This window comes from Salmo trutta, chromosome 30 (assembly GCF_901001165.1).
Source record: "Salmo trutta chromosome 30, fSalTru1.1, whole genome shotgun sequence".
In the NCBI taxonomy this organism is placed as follows: Eukaryota; Metazoa; Chordata; class Actinopteri; order Salmoniformes; family Salmonidae; genus Salmo; species Salmo trutta.
Genome location: NC_042986.1, coordinates 45,456,282 through 45,475,233, shown reverse-complemented (window position 1 = coordinate 45,475,233; position 18,952 = coordinate 45,456,282). Strand labels below are relative to the sequence as shown.

The 18,952-nt window shown below is 42.8% G+C and overlaps 1 protein-coding gene across 1 annotated transcript in view; it reads left to right on the top strand.

Annotated features, from left to right (window-relative positions):
* LOC115168797 (constitutive coactivator of PPAR-gamma-like protein 2) overlaps nt 1–18,952 on the top strand; it is a 113,487-nt gene that overhangs the window by 78,624 nt on the left and 15,911 nt on the right. The window contains exon 11 of the mRNA XM_029724352.1: nt 1,725–1,839. Coding sequence (XP_029580212.1) covers nt 1,725–1,839 — 115 coding nt within the window. The remainder of the gene's footprint in view (nt 1–1,724; nt 1,840–18,952) is intronic.

Here is an 18,952-nt window from a genome sequence, read left to right as displayed (position 1 = left end):
CACTTTGCAATAATCTCAGTACAGCGCTCAGACAACAACAAGCAATACAGATACCCGCCATGTTGGAGTCAACAAAATTCAGAAATAGCATTATAAATATTCACTTACCTTTGATGATCTTCATCGGAATGCACTCCCAGGTATCCCAGTTCCACAATAAATGTTCGTTTTGTTTGATAAAGTTCATCTTTATGTCCAAATACCTCCATTTTGTTCGCGTGTTAGTCCAGACGAAAAGTCAAAATAGTTACATTACAGTTCGTAGAAACAGTTCGTCAAACAATGTATAGAATCAATCTTTAGGATGTTTTTATCATAAATCTTCAATAAAATTCCAACCGGACAATTCCTTTCTCTTTAGGAATGAAGAGGAACTCAGCTCGCTCCCAAGGCTGCGCGTGTGACTGAACTCATGCCTTATTTTGGGACACCTGATACAAACAGCTCTTATTCTCTCCCCATTCACAGTAGAAGCATGAAACAACGTTCTAAAGACTGTTGACATCTAGTGGAAGCCTTAGGAAGTGCAAAATGACCCCACAGAGACTTGAAAAACTACAAACCTCAGATTTCCACATTCCTGGTTGGATTTTTTTCTCAGGTTTTTGCCTGCCATATGAGTTCTGTTATACTCTCAGACATCATTCAAACAGTTTTAGAAACTTCAGTGTTTTCTATCCATATCTACTAATAATATGCATATCCTACCTTCTGGGCCTGAGTAGCAGGCAGTTTACTACAGGCATGCTTTTCATCCGGACGTCAAAATACTGCCCCCTACCCAAGAGAGGTTAAAGATTAACTTATTGTTAATCTAACCTCGGTGTCAGATTTCAAAAAGGCTTTATGGTGAAAGCATACCATACGATTATCTGAGAACAGCGCCCAGCAGACAAATCATTACAAACAGTTACCAGCCAAGTAGAGGAGATACACAAGTCAGAAATAGTGATAAAATTAATCACTTACCTTTGATCTTCATATGGTTGCACTCACAAGACTCCCATTTACTCAATAAATGTTCGTTTTGTTCGATAAAGTCCCTCTTTATATCCAAAGACCTCCGTTTTGTTCAGTAATCCTCCGGCTCAAACGCAGTCACAACAGACGAAAAATCCAAATAGTATCCATAAAGTTCATAGAAACATGTCAAACGATGTTTATAATCAATCCTCAGGTTGTTTTTAGTCATAATAATTAATAACATTTCAACCGGACAAAAGCTTTGTCAATATAAAAGGAAAACAAGAAAGGCGTGCTCTCGGTCGTGCGCATGAAAAACCTCTGGGACACTGCAGGGTCCACTCATTCAGACTGGTCTTACTCCCTCATTTTTCAGAATACAAGCCTGAAACAATTTCTAAAGACTGTTGACATCTAGTGGAAGCCATAGGAAGTGCAATTTGAGTCCTAAGTCAATGGATACTGTAATGGCATTCAATATAAAAAAAATTTTTTTTTAAAAGCCCACTTCCTGGATGGATTTTCCTCAGGTTTTTGCCTGCCATATCAGTTCTGTTATACTCACAGACATTATTTTAACAGTTTTGGAAACTTTAGAGTATTTTCTATCAAAATCTACTAATTATATGCATATCCTAGCTTCTGGGCCTGAGTAGCAGGAAGTTTACTTTGGGCACGCTTTTCATCCGGAGGTGAAAATAGTGCCCCCTACCCTAGTGAGGTTAACGTGTGTGTGTGTGTGTGTGTGTGATGTTCTTCAGGTATATGATGCAGTGGCCAGGTGGTGGTATTCTACAGAGACATGAGTTGGATGCCTTCCTGGCCCAGGCAGTCTCGAACCAGCTCTACGAACCAGACCAGCTACAGGAACTCACGGTAACAACACCATATTACCATACAGTCAGATATCCATGGTGACGACATCGTGATGTGACAGGCGATGTAAAGCCTATTTCAACTTGACTGGCACCACGCAAATCAAGTCAAATCAAATGTTATTTGTCACATGCCCCAAATACAACGGTGTAGACGTGACTGTAAAATGCTTACGAGCCCTTTCCCAAAAATGCAGAGTCAATGTGCAGGGGTACCAGGTAGTTGAGGTAATATGTAGGTAGGGGTAAAGTGACATTATAAACAGAGTAGCAGCAGTGTTGGTAGTGGAGGTAATATGTACATGTACAGTTGAATTCGGAAATTTACATACACTTAGGTTGGAGTCATTAAAACTCGTTTTTCAACCACTCCACAAATTTCTTGTTAAAACCTGTTGGGGATAGGGGGCAGTATTTACACGGCCGGATAAAAAACGTACCCGATTTAATCTGGTTACTACTCCTGCCCAGTAACTAGAATATGCATATAATTATTGGCTTTGGATAGAAAACACCCTAAAGTTTCTAAAACTGTTTGAATGGTGTCTGTGAGTATAACAGAACTCGTATGGCAGGCAAAAACCTGAGAAGATTCTGACCAGGAAGTGGCCTGTCTGACAAGTTGTTGTCCATCTTGGCTCTTTTTATTGAAGACTGAGGATCTTTGCTGTAACGTGACACTTCCTACGGCTCCCATAGGCTCTCAGAACCCGGGAAAAAGCTGAATGACGTAATTCAAGGCCCAGGCTGAAACACACTAGCGCGTTTGGCAAGTGCTCTATCAGAGGGCCATTAGACGAGGCTCGTGCATGAGGGGATAGCATGCTTTTACTTTCTCTCTCGTTGAATGTAAACAGGCTTTGCCGGTCGGAATATTATCGTTTTTTTACGAGAAACGTGGCATAAAAATTGATTTTAACCTCTATGGGCTATGTGGGACGCAAGCGTCCCACCCCTGGTACACCCTATCAACAACAGGTGAAATATCAAGAGCGCCAAATTTGAAAACAATTAAATGTCATAATTCAAATTTCTCAAACATACAACTATCTTACACCCTTTGAAAGATAAACATCTCCTTAATCTAACCACGTTGTCCGATTTCAAAAAGGCTTTACGGCGAAAGCATAAAGTTAGATTATGTTAGGACAGTACATTGAAAATAGCTGTGTAATGTTTTGTCAATGCAAAGACACGCGTCACCTAAAGCAGAAAACCAGCTAAAATTATGCACTAACCTTTGACAATCTCCATCAGATGACACTCCTAGGACATTATGTTAGACAATACATGCATTTTTAGTTCTATCAAGTTCATATTTATATCCAAAAACAGCGTTTTACTATGGCGTTGATGTTGAGGAAATCTTTTCCCTTCAATACCGCCAGTCAAATCAGCACAACAAATTAAATAATTACTATTCGAAAACATTGGTAAAATATTATATTGTCATTCAAAGAATTATAGATTTGCATCTCTTGAACGCAACCGGATTGCCAGATTTAAAAATAACCTTACTGGGAAATCACACTTTGCAATAATCTGAGCACTGCGCCCAGAAAAATACGCTTTGCGATACAGACTAACCGCCATGTTGGAGAGATCTAAAATCGAAAATACTATGTAAATAATCCATTACCTTTGATTCTCTTCATCAGATGTCACTTCCAGGAATCCCAGGTCCATAACAAATGTAGTTTTGTTAGAAAAAGCTCATAATTTATGTCCAAAAAGCTCCGTGTTGTTAGCACATGATCTAAGCCCGCCGGACTTCTCTTCATGAAAGAGGGGAGAAAAAATATTTACGTTCGTTCAAACATGTCAAACGTTGTATAGCATAAATCATTAGGGCCTTTTTCAACCAGAACATGAATAATATTCAAGGTGGACGATTGCATTCTCTTTTAAAACGTATTGGAACGAGAGTACCCAACATAAACTCGCGCGCCAGAGTCTTGTCGGCCACCACCGTTCCAAGGCTGTTGTTCGTTCAGTTCTCACAGTAGAAGACTCAAACAACTTTGTAAAGACTGGTGACATCTAGTGGAAGCCATAGGAAGTGCTCAACGATTAATAAGCCCCTGTGTGTTTCAATGGCATAGGCTTAAAGGTAATTCAACACATCAGGTATCCACTTCCTGTCAGAATTTGTCTCAGGGTTTTGACTGCCATATGAGTTCTGTTATACTTACAGACACCATTCAAACAGTTTTAGAAAATTCAGAGTGTTTTCTATCCAAACCTGAACAATAATATGCATATTCTAGCTTCTGAGTTGGTGTAGGAGGCAGTTAAAAATGGGCACATATTTTTTTCAAAATTCTCAATACTGCCCTCTATCCCCAACAGGTTTTAAACAGCGGTTGACATGCTTCGAAGTACGGTAATGGAATATTTAGAGTTTTTTTGTCACGAAATGCGCCATGCTCGTAACCCTTATTTACCCTTCGGATAGTGTCTTGAACGCACGAACAAAACGCCGCTGTTTGAACATAACTATGGATTATTTGGGACCCAACCAACATTTGTTATTGAAGTAGAAGTCCTGGGAGTGCATTCTGACGAAGACAGCAAAGGTAATAACATTTTTCTTATAGTAAATCTGACTTCGGTGAATGCTAAACTTGCTGGGTGTCTAAATAGCTAGACCTGTGATGCCGGGCTATCTACTTAGAATATTGCAAAATGTGCTTTCACCGAAAAGCTATTTTAAAATCGGACATATCGAGTGCATAGAGGAGTTCTGTATCTATAATTCTTAAAATAATTATGTTTTTTGTGAACGTTTATCGTGAGTAATTTAGTAAATTCACCGGAAGTGTTCGGTGGGAATGCTAGTCACATGCTAGTCACCTGCTAATGTAAAAAGCTGGTTTTTGATATAAATATGAACTTGATTGAACAGACATGCATGTATTGTATAACATAATGTCCTAAGATTGTCATCTGATGAAGATCATCAAAGGTTAGTGCTGCATTTAGCTGTGGTTTGGGTTTATGTGACATTATATGCTAGCTTGAAAAATGGGTGTCTGATTATTTCTGGCTGGGTACTCTGCTGACATAATCTAATGTTTTGCTTTTGTTGTAAAGCCTTTTTGAAATCGGACAGTGTGGTTAGATTAACGAGAGTCTTGTCTTTAAAATGGTGTAAAATAGTCATATGTTTGAGAAATTGAAGTAATAGCATTTCTAAGGTATTTGAATAACGCGCCACGGGATTCAACTGGCTGTTGAGTAGGTGGGATGCAAGCGTCCCACCTAGCCCAGAGAGTTTAACAAACTATAGTTTTGGCAAGTCGGTTAGGACATCTACTTTGTGCATGACACAAGTCATTTTTCCAACAATTATTTACAGACAGATTATTTCACTTACCATTCACTGTCTCACAATTCCAGTGGGTCAGAAGTTTACATACACTAAGCTGACTGTGCCTTTAAACAGCTTGGGAAAATTCCAGAGAATGATGACATGGCTTTAGAAGCTTCTGATAGGCTAATTAACATCATTTGAGTCAATTGGAGGTGTACCTGTGGATGTATTTCAAGGCCTACCTTCAAACTCTGTGCCTTTTTGCTTGACATCATGGGAAAATCAGAAGAAATCAGCCAAGACCTCAGAAAAAGAATTGTAGACCTCCACAAGTCTGGTTCATCCTTGGGATCACTTTCCAAATGCCTGAAGGTACCACGTTCATCTGTACAAACAATAGTATGCAAGTATAAACACCATGGGACCACGTAGCCGTCATACCACTCAGGAAGGAGACGTGTTCTGTCTCCTAGAGATGAACGTACTTTGGTGCAAGAAGTGCAAATCAATCCCAGAACAACAGCAAAGGACCTTGTGAAGATGCTGGAGGAAACAGGTACAAAAGTATCTATATCCACAGTAAAATGAGTCCTATATCGACATAACCTGAAAGGCCGCTCAGCAAGGAAGAAGCCACTGCTCCAAAACCGCCAGCCAGACTACGGTTTGCAACTGCACATGGGGACAAAGATCGTACTTTTTGGAGAAATGTCCTCTGGTGTGATGAAACAAAAATAGAACTGTTTGGCCATAATGACCATCGTAAAGTTTGGAGGAAAAAGGGGGAGGTTGCAAGCCGAAGAACACCATCCCAACCGTGAAGCATGGGGGTGGCAGCATCATGTTGTGGGGGTGCTTTGCTGCAGGAGGGACTGGTGCACTTCACAAAATAGATGGCATCATGAGGCAGGAAAATGATGTGGATATATTGAAGCAACATCTCAAGACATCAGTCAGGAAGTTAAAGCTTGGTTGCAAATGGATCTTCCAAATGGACAATGACCCCAAGCATACTTCCAAAGTTGTGGCAAAATGGCTTAAGCACAACAAAGTCAAGGTATTGGAGTGGCCATCACAAAGCCCTGACCTCAATCCTATAGAACATTTGTGGGCAGAACTGAAAAAGCGTGTGCAAGCAAGGAGGCCTACAAACCTGACTCAGTTACACCAGCTCTGTCAGGAGGAATGGGCCAAAATGTATTGTGGGAAGCTTGTGGACTTATTGTGGGAAGCTTTTGGAAGGCTACCTGAAATGTTTGACCCAAGTTAAACAATGTAAAGGCAATGCTACCAAATACTAATTGAGTGTATGTAAACTTCTGACCCACTGGGAATGTGATGAAAGAAATAAAAGCTGAAATAAATAATTCTCTCTACTATTATTCTGACATTTCACATTCTTAAAATAAAGTGGTGATCCTAACTGACCTAAGAGAGGGAATTTTTACTGGGATTAAATGTCAGGAATTGTGAAAAACTGAGTTTAAATGTATTTGGCTAAGGTGTATGTTAGCTTCCGACTTCAACTGTAGGTAGGGGTAAAGTGATATATTATAAACAGAGTAGCAACAGCGTGTGTGAAGAGTGAAAGTGTTTGTCATCGGTAATCCACCATCAGCTCCTTTCTGACGTTGAGGGAGAGGTGGTTGTCCTGGCACCACACTGCCAGGTCACTGACCTCCACTGTAGGCTGTCTCGTCGTCGGTTATCAGGCCTACCACTGGCGTGTCGTCAGCAAACTTGATGATGGTGTTGGAGTAGTGCTTGGCCATGCAGTCGTGGGTGAACAGGGAGTAAAGGAGGCGACTGAGCACGCACCCCTGAGGGGCCCCAGTGTTGAGGATCAGCGTGACAAATGTGGAGTCATGCAGTGCCCCTGACCCCGTGTTGAGGCAGCGTTGGTAATGTGGAGTCATGCAGTGCCCCTGACGCCGTGTTGAGGCAGCGTTGGTAATGTGGAGTCATGCAGTGCTCCTGACCCCGTGTTGAGGCAGCGTTGGTAATGTGGAGTCATGCAGTGCCCCTGACCCCGTGTTGAGGCAGCGTTGGTAATGTGGAGTCATGCAGTGCCCCTGACGCCGTGTTGAGGCAGCGTTGGTAATGTGGAGTCATGCAGTGCTCCTGACCCCGTGTTGAGGCAGCGTTGGTAATGTGGAGTCATGCAGTGCCCCTGACCCCGTGTTGAGGCAGCGTTGGTAATGTGGAGTCATGCAGTGCCCCTGACCCCGTGTTGAGGCAGCGTTGGTAATGTGGAGTCATGCAGTGTCCCTGACCCTGTGCTGCAGCTGTCATTCCAACCTGGTCCTGGTCCAAGCTGTCCATCTGTTGCTGCAGTGTACCGCCCTCCAGCTGTCATTCCAACCTGGTCCTGGTCCAAGCTGTCCATCTGCTGCAGCTGTCATTCCAACCTGGTCCTAGTCCAAGCTGTCCATCTGCTGCAGCTGTCATTCCAACCTGGTCCTAGTCCAAGCTGTCCATCTGCTGCAGCTGTCATTCCAACCTGGTCCTAGTCCAAGCTGTCCATCTGCTGCAGCTGTCATTCCAACCTGGTCCTGGTCCAAGCTGTCCATCTGCTGCAGCTGTCATTCCAACCTGGTCCTGGTCCAAGCCCTCCATCTGCTAAGGCAGAGGCGTTTGGTAGGATTGGTGATCATTTAAAACCCTTTCTGAAGTCTGAACTAATTGTGATTGGGTATTTTAACTTAAATTGGATATCCCATGTTTCAGATCAACTTGACACTAATTTCAATTTGACTTTAAAGATAATGAAACCCGCCAAGCTTATGTTAAAATACGTGTTCATTGTTCATTCAGAATTGTTGTAATTGTCATTATTACAAATATATATATATATATATATATATATATATATATATATATATATATATATATATATAAATAAAAATCGGCTGATTTATCGGTATCTGCTTTTTTTGGGTCTTCCAATAATCGGTATCGACGTTGAAAAATCATAATCGGTTGACCTCTACTCTGTAGTGCCTTGCGATTGGAGGCCGACCAGTTGCCAGGCAGTCATGCAACCAGTCAGGATGCTCTCTAGTGCAGCTATAGAACCTTTTGAGGATCTCAGGACCCATGCCAAGTCTTTTCAGTCTCCTGAGGGGGAAAAGGTTTTGTTGTGCCCTCTTCACGACTGTCTTAGTGTGTTTGGACCATTCTAGTTTGTTGGGGATGTGGACACCAAGGAACTTGAAGCTCTCAACCTGCTCCACTACAGCCCCGTCGATGAGAATGGGGGCGTGTTCGGTCCTCCTTTTCCTGTAGTGCACATTCACCTCCTTTGGCTTGATTACGTTGAGGGATAGGTTGTTATTCTGGCACCACCCGGCCAGGTCTCGTCGTTGTCATCGGCAAACTTAATGACGGTGTTGGAGTTGTGCCTGGCCGTGCAGTCATGAGTGAACAGGGAGTACAGGAGGAGACTGAAAACGCACCCCTGAGGGGCCCCTGTGCTGAGGATCAGCGTGACGGATGTGTTGTTACCTACCCTTACCACATGGGGGCGGCCCGTCAGGAAGTCCAGGATCCAGTTGCAGAGGGAGGTGTTTAGTCCCAGGGTCCTTAGCTTAGTGATGAGCTTTGAGGGCACTATGGTGTTGAACGCTGAGCTGTAGTTAATGAATAGCATTCTCACATAGGTGTTCCTTTTGACCAGGTGGGAAAGGGCAGTGTGGAGTGCAATAGAGATTGCGTCATCTGTGGATCTGTTAGGGCGGTATGCAAAGTGGAATGGGTCTAGGGTTTCTGGGATAATGGTGTTGATGTGAGCCATGACCAGCCTTTCAAAGCACTTCATGGCTACAGACGTGAGTGCTACAGGTCGGTAGTCATTTAGGCAGGTTACCTTAGTGTTCTTGGGCACAGGGACTATGGTGGTATTACAGACTCAGACAGGGAGAGCGGAGAGGTTGAACATGTCCCATGCTCGCAGTACACATCCTGGTAATCCGTCTGACCCTGCGGCCTTGTGAATGTTGACCTGTTTAAAGGTATTGCTCACATCAGCTGCGGAGAGCGCGAACACACAGTCGTCCGGAACAGCTGGTGCGCTCATGCATGTTTCAGTGCTATTTGCCTCGAAGCAAGCATAGACGTAGTTTAGCTCGTCTGGTAGGCTTGTGTCACTGGGCAGCTCTCGGCTGTGCTTCCCTTTGTAGCCTGTAATAGTTTATAAGCCCTGCCACATCCGACGAGGATAGAATTATAAGATTTGCCAAATGGAGGAGAGCTTTGTACATGTCTCTGTCTCTGTGTGTGGAGTAAAGGTGGTCTTGAATTTTTGCACATTTAACATGCTGATAGAAATTTGGTAAAAACAGATTTAAGTTTCCCTGCATTTAAGTCCGTGGCCACGATGAGTGCCGCCTCTGGGTGAGCGTTTTCCTGTTTGCTTATGGCGGAATACAGCTCATTGAGTGCGGTCTTAGTGCCAGCATTGGTCTGTGGAGGTATGTAGACAGCTACGAAAAATACAGATGAAAACTCTCTAGGTAGTTTCATGAGATACTCTACCTCAGGCGAGCAAAATCAAAACACTTCCTTAGATATCGTGCACCAGCTGTTGTTTACATATATGCATAGTCCACCACCCCTTGTCTTACCAGACGCTGCGCTGCTGTTCTACCCTGCCGATACAGCGTATGATAATGTCATCGTTCAGCTACGACTTTTTTTAATGTCCCGTTGGTAGTTTAATCTCACTCGTAGGTCGTCGATTTTATTTTCCAATGATTGCACGTTAGCTAGTAGAATGGAAGGCAGGGGGGGTTTATTCGATCGCCTACGAATTCTCAGAAGGCAGCCCGACCTCAGAAGGCAGCCCGACCTCCGTCCTCTTTTTCGCTGTCGTCTCTTCACGCAAATGACGGGGATTTGGGCCTGTTCCCGGGAAAGCAGTATGTCCTTCTCATCGGACTCGTTAAAGGAAAAAAAAGCTTCTGCCAGTTCGTGGTGAGTAATCGCTGTTCTGATGTCCAGAAGTTATTTTAGATCATAGGAGACTGTAGCAGCAACATTATGTACAAAATAAGTAAAAAAATAAATTACCAACAACACAAAAAAAAGAACAGAAAAACACAATCGGTTAGGAGCATGTAAAACATCAGCCATCTTCTCCAGCGCCGTCTAGGGTATTCAGAGCATAGTTCGAGACATCGGCCCAATGGTTCAGTTCTAGACAATCTTGTATTTATTCTAATTCAAGCCAAACCCATGGTATTTTCTAGTAGGGTGTTACCTGTTGAACATAACAATCATGTAAATGCCAGAAGTTAGATTTTGACAATAGAGTACATATTATGATAAGGTAGCGGTTGTATACAGAAGATAGCCCTATGTAAAAGACCAAGTCCATATTAGGGCAAGAACAGCTCAAATAAGCAAAGAGAAACGACAGTCCATTACTTTAACACATGAAGGTCAGTCAATACGGAACATTTCAAGAACTTTGAAAGTTTCTTCAAGAGCAGTCGCAAAAACCATCAAGGGCAGTGATGAAACTGGCTCTCAAGAGGACCGCCACAGGAAAGGAAGACCCAGAGTTATCTCTGCTGCAGAGGATAAGTTCATTAGAGTTACCAGCCTCAGATTGCAGCCCAAATAAATGCTTCACAGAGTTTAAGTAACAGACACATCTCAACATCAACTGTTCAGAGGAGACTGCATGAATCAGGCCTTCGTGGTCGAATTGCTGCAAAGAAACCGCTACTAAAGGACACCAATAAGAAGAAGAGACTTGCTTGGGCCAAGAAACACGAACAATGGACATTAGACCAGTGGAAATTTGTCCTTTGGTCTGATGAGTCCAAATGTTTGATCTTTGGTTCCATCCGCCATGTCTTTTGTGAGATGCAGAGTAGGTGAACGGGTGATCTCCGCATGTATGGTTCCCAGCTTGAAGCATGGAGGAGGAGGTGCAATAGTGTGTGGTTGCTTTGCTTTGCTGGTGGCACTGTCTGTGATTTATTTAGAATTCAAGGCACACTTAACCAGCATGGCTACCACAGCATTCTGCAGCGATACGCCATCCCATCTGGTTTGCGCTTAGTGGGACTATCACAGGACAATGACCCAACACACCTCCAGGCTGTGTAAGGGCTATTTGACCAAGAAGGAGAGTGATGGAGTGCTGCATCAGATGACCTGGCCTCCACAATCACCTGACCTCAACCTAATTGAGATGGTTTGGGTTGAGTTGGAAGCAGAGGGAAGGAAAAGCGGCCAACAAGTGCTCAGCATATGTGGGAACTCCTTCAAGACTGTTGGAAAAGCATTCCAGGTGAAGCTGGTTAAGAGAATGCCAAGAGTGTGCAAAGCTGTCATCAAGGCAAATGGTGGCTACTTTGAAGTATCTCAAATATATTTTGACTTGTTTAACACTTTTTTGGTTACTACATGATTGTGTTATTTTATAGTTTTGATGTCTTCACTATTATTCTACAATGTAGAAAATAGTCAAAATAAAGAAAAAACCTTGAATGAGTAGGTGTGTCCAAACTTTTGACTGGTAGTGTACATGAAGTAGTCTATGCTCTGATGGGTATCTGTTCTGTTTCTAGATCTGATAGAGTTGGTATAGGAGGGGATGTGGTCATATACTGAACAAAAAATATAAACGCAACATGCAACAATTTCAAAGATTTTACTGAGTTAGAGTCAATATAAGGAAATCAGTCAATTGAAATAAATTCATTAGGCCCTAATCTATTGATTTCACATGACTGGGCAGGGGTGCAGCCATAGGTGGGCCTGAGAGGACATAGGCCCACCCACTGGGGAGCCAGGTGCAGAATACGTTATTCCACACAAAAGGGCTTTATTTCAGACAGAAATACTCCTCAGCACCCCCCAGCACATTATATTCTCTGGCAGCAGCTCTGGTGGACATTCCTGCAGTCAGCATGCCAGTTGAACGCTCCCTGAACTTGACACATCTGTGGCATTGTGTTGTGACAAAACTACACATTTTAATGTGCCATTTTATTGTCCCCAGCACAAGGTGCACCTGTGTAACGATCATGCTGTTTAATCAGCTTCTTGATATGCCACACCTGTCAGGTGGATAGATTATCTTGGCATGCTCACTAACATGGATGTAAACAAATTTGTGCAAAACATTGGAGAGAAATAAGCTTCTTGTGCGTGTGGAAAATGTCTTTGATTTTTTATTTCGGCTCATGAAAGATGGGACCAACAGTTTACATGTTGTGTTTTATTTTACATTTACATTTTAGTCATTTAGCAGACGCTCTTATCCAGAGCGACTTACAGTAGTGAATGCATACAGTTTTATATTTTTGTTCAGTGTACATAAAGAGCAATTGACATGTTTCTGTATCTATCACCACTTCTTTCCCTAAGTCCCGTGTGGCTCAGTTGGTAGAGCATGGTGTTTGCAACGCCAGGGTTGTGGGTTCGATTCCCACGGGGGACCAGTACGGGAGGAAAAATTTATGAAATGTATGCATTCACTACTGTAAGTCGCTCTGGATAAGAGCGTCTGCTAAATGACTAAAATGTAAATGTCTAGTCCTAAATGTTTCTGTGTCCATCACCACCTCTAGTCCTAAATGTTTCTGTGTTTCTGTGTCCATCAACACCTCTGTCCCTAAATGTCTAGTCCCAAATGTTTCTGTGTCCATCAACACCTCTGTCCCTAAATGTCTAGTCCTAAATGTTTCTGTGTCCATCAACACCTCTGTCCCTAAATGTCTAGTCCTAAATGTTTCTGTGTCCATCGCCACTTCTGTCCCTAAATGTCTAGTCCTAAATGTTTGTGTCCATCACCACTTCTGTCCCTAAATGTCTAGTCCTAAATGTTTATGTGTCCATCGCCACTTCTGTCCCTAAATGTCTAGTCCTAAATGTTTATGTGTCCATCACCACTTCTGTCCCTAAGCAATGTGAATGTCTAGTCCTGTATGTGGGCCTATTTGACGCTGGTGGGAGTTTATCGCCTTCCCTCGGCCTTCATATGGGCTCTTAGCAAATCGTCTGACCTGCTGTCTAACTTTGATCAATCTGAAATACTGATAGTGGGTGATCTGAATCTGGATTGGTTGACGCCAGTATCTGATAAGCTGAAAGATATTTGTACTGAGCTAAATCTAACTCCGTTGATAAACCAACTTTAAACACCCTAAAAAAATCTTCTCTTCTAGATATTATTCCAGTGGGATATTTGCCTATGAGTTCAGTGACCATTGTCCTGTTGCCTGTTTAAGAGATGTTAAACTACCTAAATCTAACGCCGCTGATAACAAAACCAACTTTAAACACCCTAAACAAGCTTCTCTCTTAGATATTATTCCAGTGGGATATTTGCCTGTTTAAGAGATGTTAAACTACCTAAATCTAACGCCGCTGATAACAAAACCAACTTTAAACACCCTAAACAAGCTTCTCTCTTAGATGTTATTCCAGTGGGATATTTGCCTGTTTAAGAGATGTTAAACTACCTAAATCTAACGCCGCTGATAACAAAACCAACTTTAAACACCCTAAACAAGCTTCTCTCTTAGATATTATTCCAGTGGGATATTTGCCTGTTTAAGAGATGTTAAACTACCTAAATCTAACGCCGCTGATAACAAAACCAACTTTAAACACCCTAAACAAGCTTCTCTCTTAGATATTATTCCAGTGGGATATTTGCCTGTTTAAGAGATGTTAAACTACCTAAATCTAACGCCGCTGATAACAAAACCAACTTTAAACACCCTAAACAAGCTTCTCTCTTAGATATTATTCCAGTGGGATATTTGCCTGTTTAAGAGATGTTAAACTACCTAAATCTAACTCCGCATTAATACAAAGACATTTTAGGAATTTTAATGAGCAGCATTTTTTGTCTGAGATGAGTTAGTGACTGGGTTGTCATCTATTACTGACTCAGGCCCTTAATAGTTTTATTTCCCTGTTCTGTTGCAGATAAACATGTAAAAGACTGACGTAATCCTTGGTTCACACATGAATTGTCTGAGAAATTACAAGAAAGAAATGTAGCTATGGCTAGACTGACTGATTCTACATCTGATTGGCAGTCCTTCAGTCCAGCAGGTTCTGACAGCCTCTGGACCCATCCTACCCAGTAGGTTCTGACAGCCTCTGGACCCATCCACCCCCTCGTTGTCCCAGCTGGTTCTGACAGCCTCTGGACCCATCCTATCCAGCTGGTTCTGACAGCCTCTGGACCCATCCACCCCCTCGTTGTCCCAGCTGGTTCTGACAGCCTCTGGACCCATCCTACCCAGCTGGTTCTGACAGCCTCTGGACCCATCCACCCCCTCGTTGTCCCAGCTGGTTCTGACAGCCTCTGGACCCATCCTACCCAGCTGGTTCTGACAGCCTCTGGACCCATCCACCCTCTCGTTGTCCCAGCTGGTTCTGACAGCCTCTGGTTCCATTCTAGACAAAATTGACATTTGTGATGCTTTTAATATCTGTCTATCTTTGAACTAATATTGATCTGTATGCAGACAACACTTGTGTGCCGTTGCCTCAACTGTTGACCAGGCTGTTAGAGCTGTAATCTGACCTTGTTACCATACAGAAAGCCCTGGATGGTTTAAAACGTTATGCAGGCAAGACTGAATACATGTTGTTCTGTAGTTCTAGCAAGAATGTTTCAGATGGACTACATATTTATGAGCTTGTTAAAAAGCAAAAATGTAAAGTGGGCTTCTTTTTTAGAAATAGATATTGCCTCTCCCTAAATAGCAGGAAGCAGATTGTACAGTCAACTTTCCTGCCAGTTCTTGATTGTGGTGACACCATTTACCAGATTGCAGCAGCCACTTATACAGTGGGGGAAAAAAGTATTTGATCCCCTGCTGATTTTGTACGTTTGCCCACTTACAAAGAAATTATCAGTCTATAATTTTAATGGTGGGTTTATATGAACAGTGAATAACAACAAAAAAATCCTGAAAAACGCATGTAAAAAAATTTATAAAATGATTTGCATTTTAATGAGGGAAATAAATATTTGCAAAACATGACTTAGTACTTGGTGGCAAAACCCTTGTTGGCAATCACAGAGGTCAGACGTTTCTTGTAGTTGGCCACCAGGTTTGCACACATCTCAGGAGGGATTTTGTCCCACTCCTCTTTGCAGATCTTCTCCAAGTCATTAAGGTTTCGAGGCTGACGTTTGGCAACTCGAACCTTCAGCTCCCTCCACAGATTTTCTATGGGATTAAGGTCTGGAGACTGGCTAGGCCACTCCAGGACCTTAATGTGCTTCTTCTTGAGCCACTCCTTTGTTGCCTTGGCCGTGTGTTTTGGGTCACTGTCATGCTGGAATACCCATCCACAACCCATTTTCAATGCCCTGGCTGAGGGAAGGAGGTTCTCACCCAAGATTTGATGGTACATGGCCCCGTCCATTGTCCCTTTGATGCGGTGAAGTTGTCCTGTCCCCATAGCAGAAAAACACCCCCAAAGCATAATGTTTCCACCTCCATGTTTGGCGGTGGAGATGGTGTTCTTGGGGTCATAGGCAGCATTCCTCCTCCTCCAAACACGGCGAGTTGAGTTGATGCCAAAGAGCTCCATTTTGGTCTCATCTGACCACAACACTTTCACCCAGTTGTCCTCTGAATCATTGATGTTCATTGGCAAACTTCAGACGGGCATGTATATGTATTCTTGAGCAGGGGGACCTTGCGGGCGCTGCAGGATTTCAGTCCTTCATGGCGTAGTGTGTTACCAATTGTTTTCTTGGTGACTATGGTCCCAGCTGCCTTGATCATTGACAAGATCCTCCTGTGTAGTTCTGGGCTGATTCCTCACCGTTCTCATGATCATTGCAACTCCACGAGGTGAGATCTTGCATGGAGCCCCAGGCCGAGGGAGGTTGACAGTTCTTTTGTGTTTCTTCCATTTGCGAATAATCGCACCAAATGTTGTCACCTTCTCACCAAGCTGCTTGGCGATGGTCTTGTAGCCCATTCCAGCCTTGTGTAGGTCTACAATCTTGTCCCTGACATCCTTGGAGAGCTCTTTGGTCTTGGCCATGGTGGAGAGTTTGGAATCTGATTGATTGATTGCTTCTGTGGACAGGTGTCTTTTATACAGGTAACAAACTGAGATTAGGAGCACTCCCTTTAAGAGTGTGCTCCTAATCTCAGCTCGTTACCTGTATAAAAGACACCTGGGAGCCAGAAATCTTTCTGATTGAGAGGGGGTCAAATACTTATTTCCCTCATTAAAATGCAAATCAATTTATAACATTTTTGACATGCGTTTTTCTGGATTTTTTGTTATTCTGTCTCTCACTGTTCAAATAAACCTACCATTAAAATTATAGACTGATAATTTCTTTCTCAATGGGCAAACGTACAACATCAGCAGGGGATCAAATACTTTTTCCCCCCACTGTACCTCTGGATGCCGTCTGCCATAACACCAGGCATTGTATCACTGGTGACAGTTTTAATACCACGGCATCCTGTATCAGAACTTTGGCTGGTCCTCATTAAAGTCCCGTTGATCAGTTCATTACTCTGTTTTTGTTTCTAAATTCCTACTAAACTCAGCAAAAAAAGAGACGTCCATGTCTATCAAAGATAATTCGTAAAAATCAAAATAACTTCACAGATCTTCATTGTAAAGGGTTTAAACACTGTTTCCCATGCTTGTTCAATGAACAATAAACAATTAATGAACATGCACCTGTGGAACGGTCGTTAAGACACTAACAGCTTACAGACGGTAAGCAATTAAGGTCACAGTTATGAAAACTTAGGACACTAAAGAGGCCTTTCTACTGACTCTGAAAAACACCAAAAGAAAGATTCACAGGGTCCCTGCTCATCTGCGTGAACGTGCCTTAGGCATGCTGCAAGGAGGCACAAGGACTGCAGATGTGGCCAGGGCAATAAATTGCAAGGTCCGTACTGTGAGACGCCTAAGACAGAGCTACAGGGAGACAGGACGGACAGCTGATCGTCCTCGCAGTGGCAGACCACATGTAACAACACCTGTACAGGATCGGTACATCCGAACATCACACCTGCAGGACAGGTACAGGATGGCAACAACAACTGCCCGAGTTACACCAGGAACACAGAATCCCTCCATCAGTGCTCAGATTGTCCGCAATAGGCTGAGAGAGGCTGGACTGAGGGCTTGTAGGCCTGTTGTAATGCAGGTCCTCACCAGATATCACCGGCAACAACATTTCCTATGGGCACAAACCCATTGTCGCTGGACCAGACAGGACTGGCAAAAAGTGCTCTTCACTGACAAGTCTCGGTTTTGTCTCACCAGGGGTGATGGTCGGATTCGCGTTTCGTCGAAGGAATGAGCGTTATACTGAGGCCTGTACTCTGGAGTGGGATCGATTTGGAGGTGGAGGGTCCGTCATGGTCTGGGGCAGTGCATGCATGAGTGAAGGAGGCTTTGTTGCGATATAGGAAGACAATTTTAGACCATTTTCTTGTCCTGCTAAGCATTCAAAATGTCTAATACAAATCAAATCACATTTTATTGGTCACATACGTGTTTAGCAGACGTTATTGCAGGTGTAGCGAAATGCTTGTTTAACGAGTACTTTTGGGTGTCAGGGAAAATGGATGGAGTAAAAAATACATTATTTTCTTCAGGAAATTAGTAAAGTAAAAGTTGTCAAAAAATATAAATAGTAAAGTACAGATACCCAAAAAAAACTACTTAAGTAGTACTTTAAAGTATTTTTACTTCAGTACTTTACACCACTGATGTTGGTATGGCATTTGGAGAAGTAAACCAAAGATTTTGTTAGAGGATTCGAAGACTTGTCAGTGTAGCCTAGTGATGGGTTGTTCATGAATGACTTGCTATTTTTGAATAGATCTTTTAGGTAAATGAAACCGAATCACATCAGTGAGAAAGCCGCTAATTTGGCTCCCGTTAATTAGCATACTGGTAGGCTACTACTGCGTTTTGGTGATTAAACTATGAATACATTTGAAGATGTTGAATCCCAACTGCAGGAACAATAGGTAGTGGAGAGAGAGCCTCATTGTGGTCCAAAATATGATACAAGAAAACAGCCTTCCCTCAAGTCCCACCCACAGTGATTGATTGACAGCTCTGAAACCCTACCAACTCTGACTCCCAAACATCCTGCCCCCTCTGACGATCCCACCCACGGAACATTGGTTTCCTTACCCGAAGTGTCCAAAGGAGCAGAGACAATAAAATACCTAATTTGAATGAACAAATGTCATTGTGACAATTCATATCTTGCAGTAAAGCTAAATATGACTTTAATCTCAAGAGAAGACAGGTTAAAGGTTCACTTAGAAAGTAGTGCTGATCATATGGGCTTAGATCATATCCAAAACAACTAACACACTGATTTCATACATACAAGTGTTGGTCCCATGAGCTGAAATAAAAGATCCCAGAAATGTTGTGCATAAATTTGTTTACATTCCCGTTAGTAAGCATTTCTCTTTTGCCGAGATATATATCCACCTGACAGGTGTGGCATATCAAGAAGCTGATTAAACAGCATGATCATTACACAGGTGCACCTTGTGCTGGGGACAATAAAAGGCCACTCTAAAATGTGCTTTTTTGTCACACAACACAATGCCACAGATATCTCAAGTTTTAAGGAGCGTGCAATTGGCATGCTGACTGCAGGAATGTCTCCCATAGCTGTTGTCAGATAATTTAATGTTAATTTCTCTACCACAAGCCACCTCAATGTTGTTTTAGAGAGTTTGGCAGTACGTCCAACCGGCCTCACAACCGCAGACCACGTGTAACCACGCCAACCCAGGATCGTCTG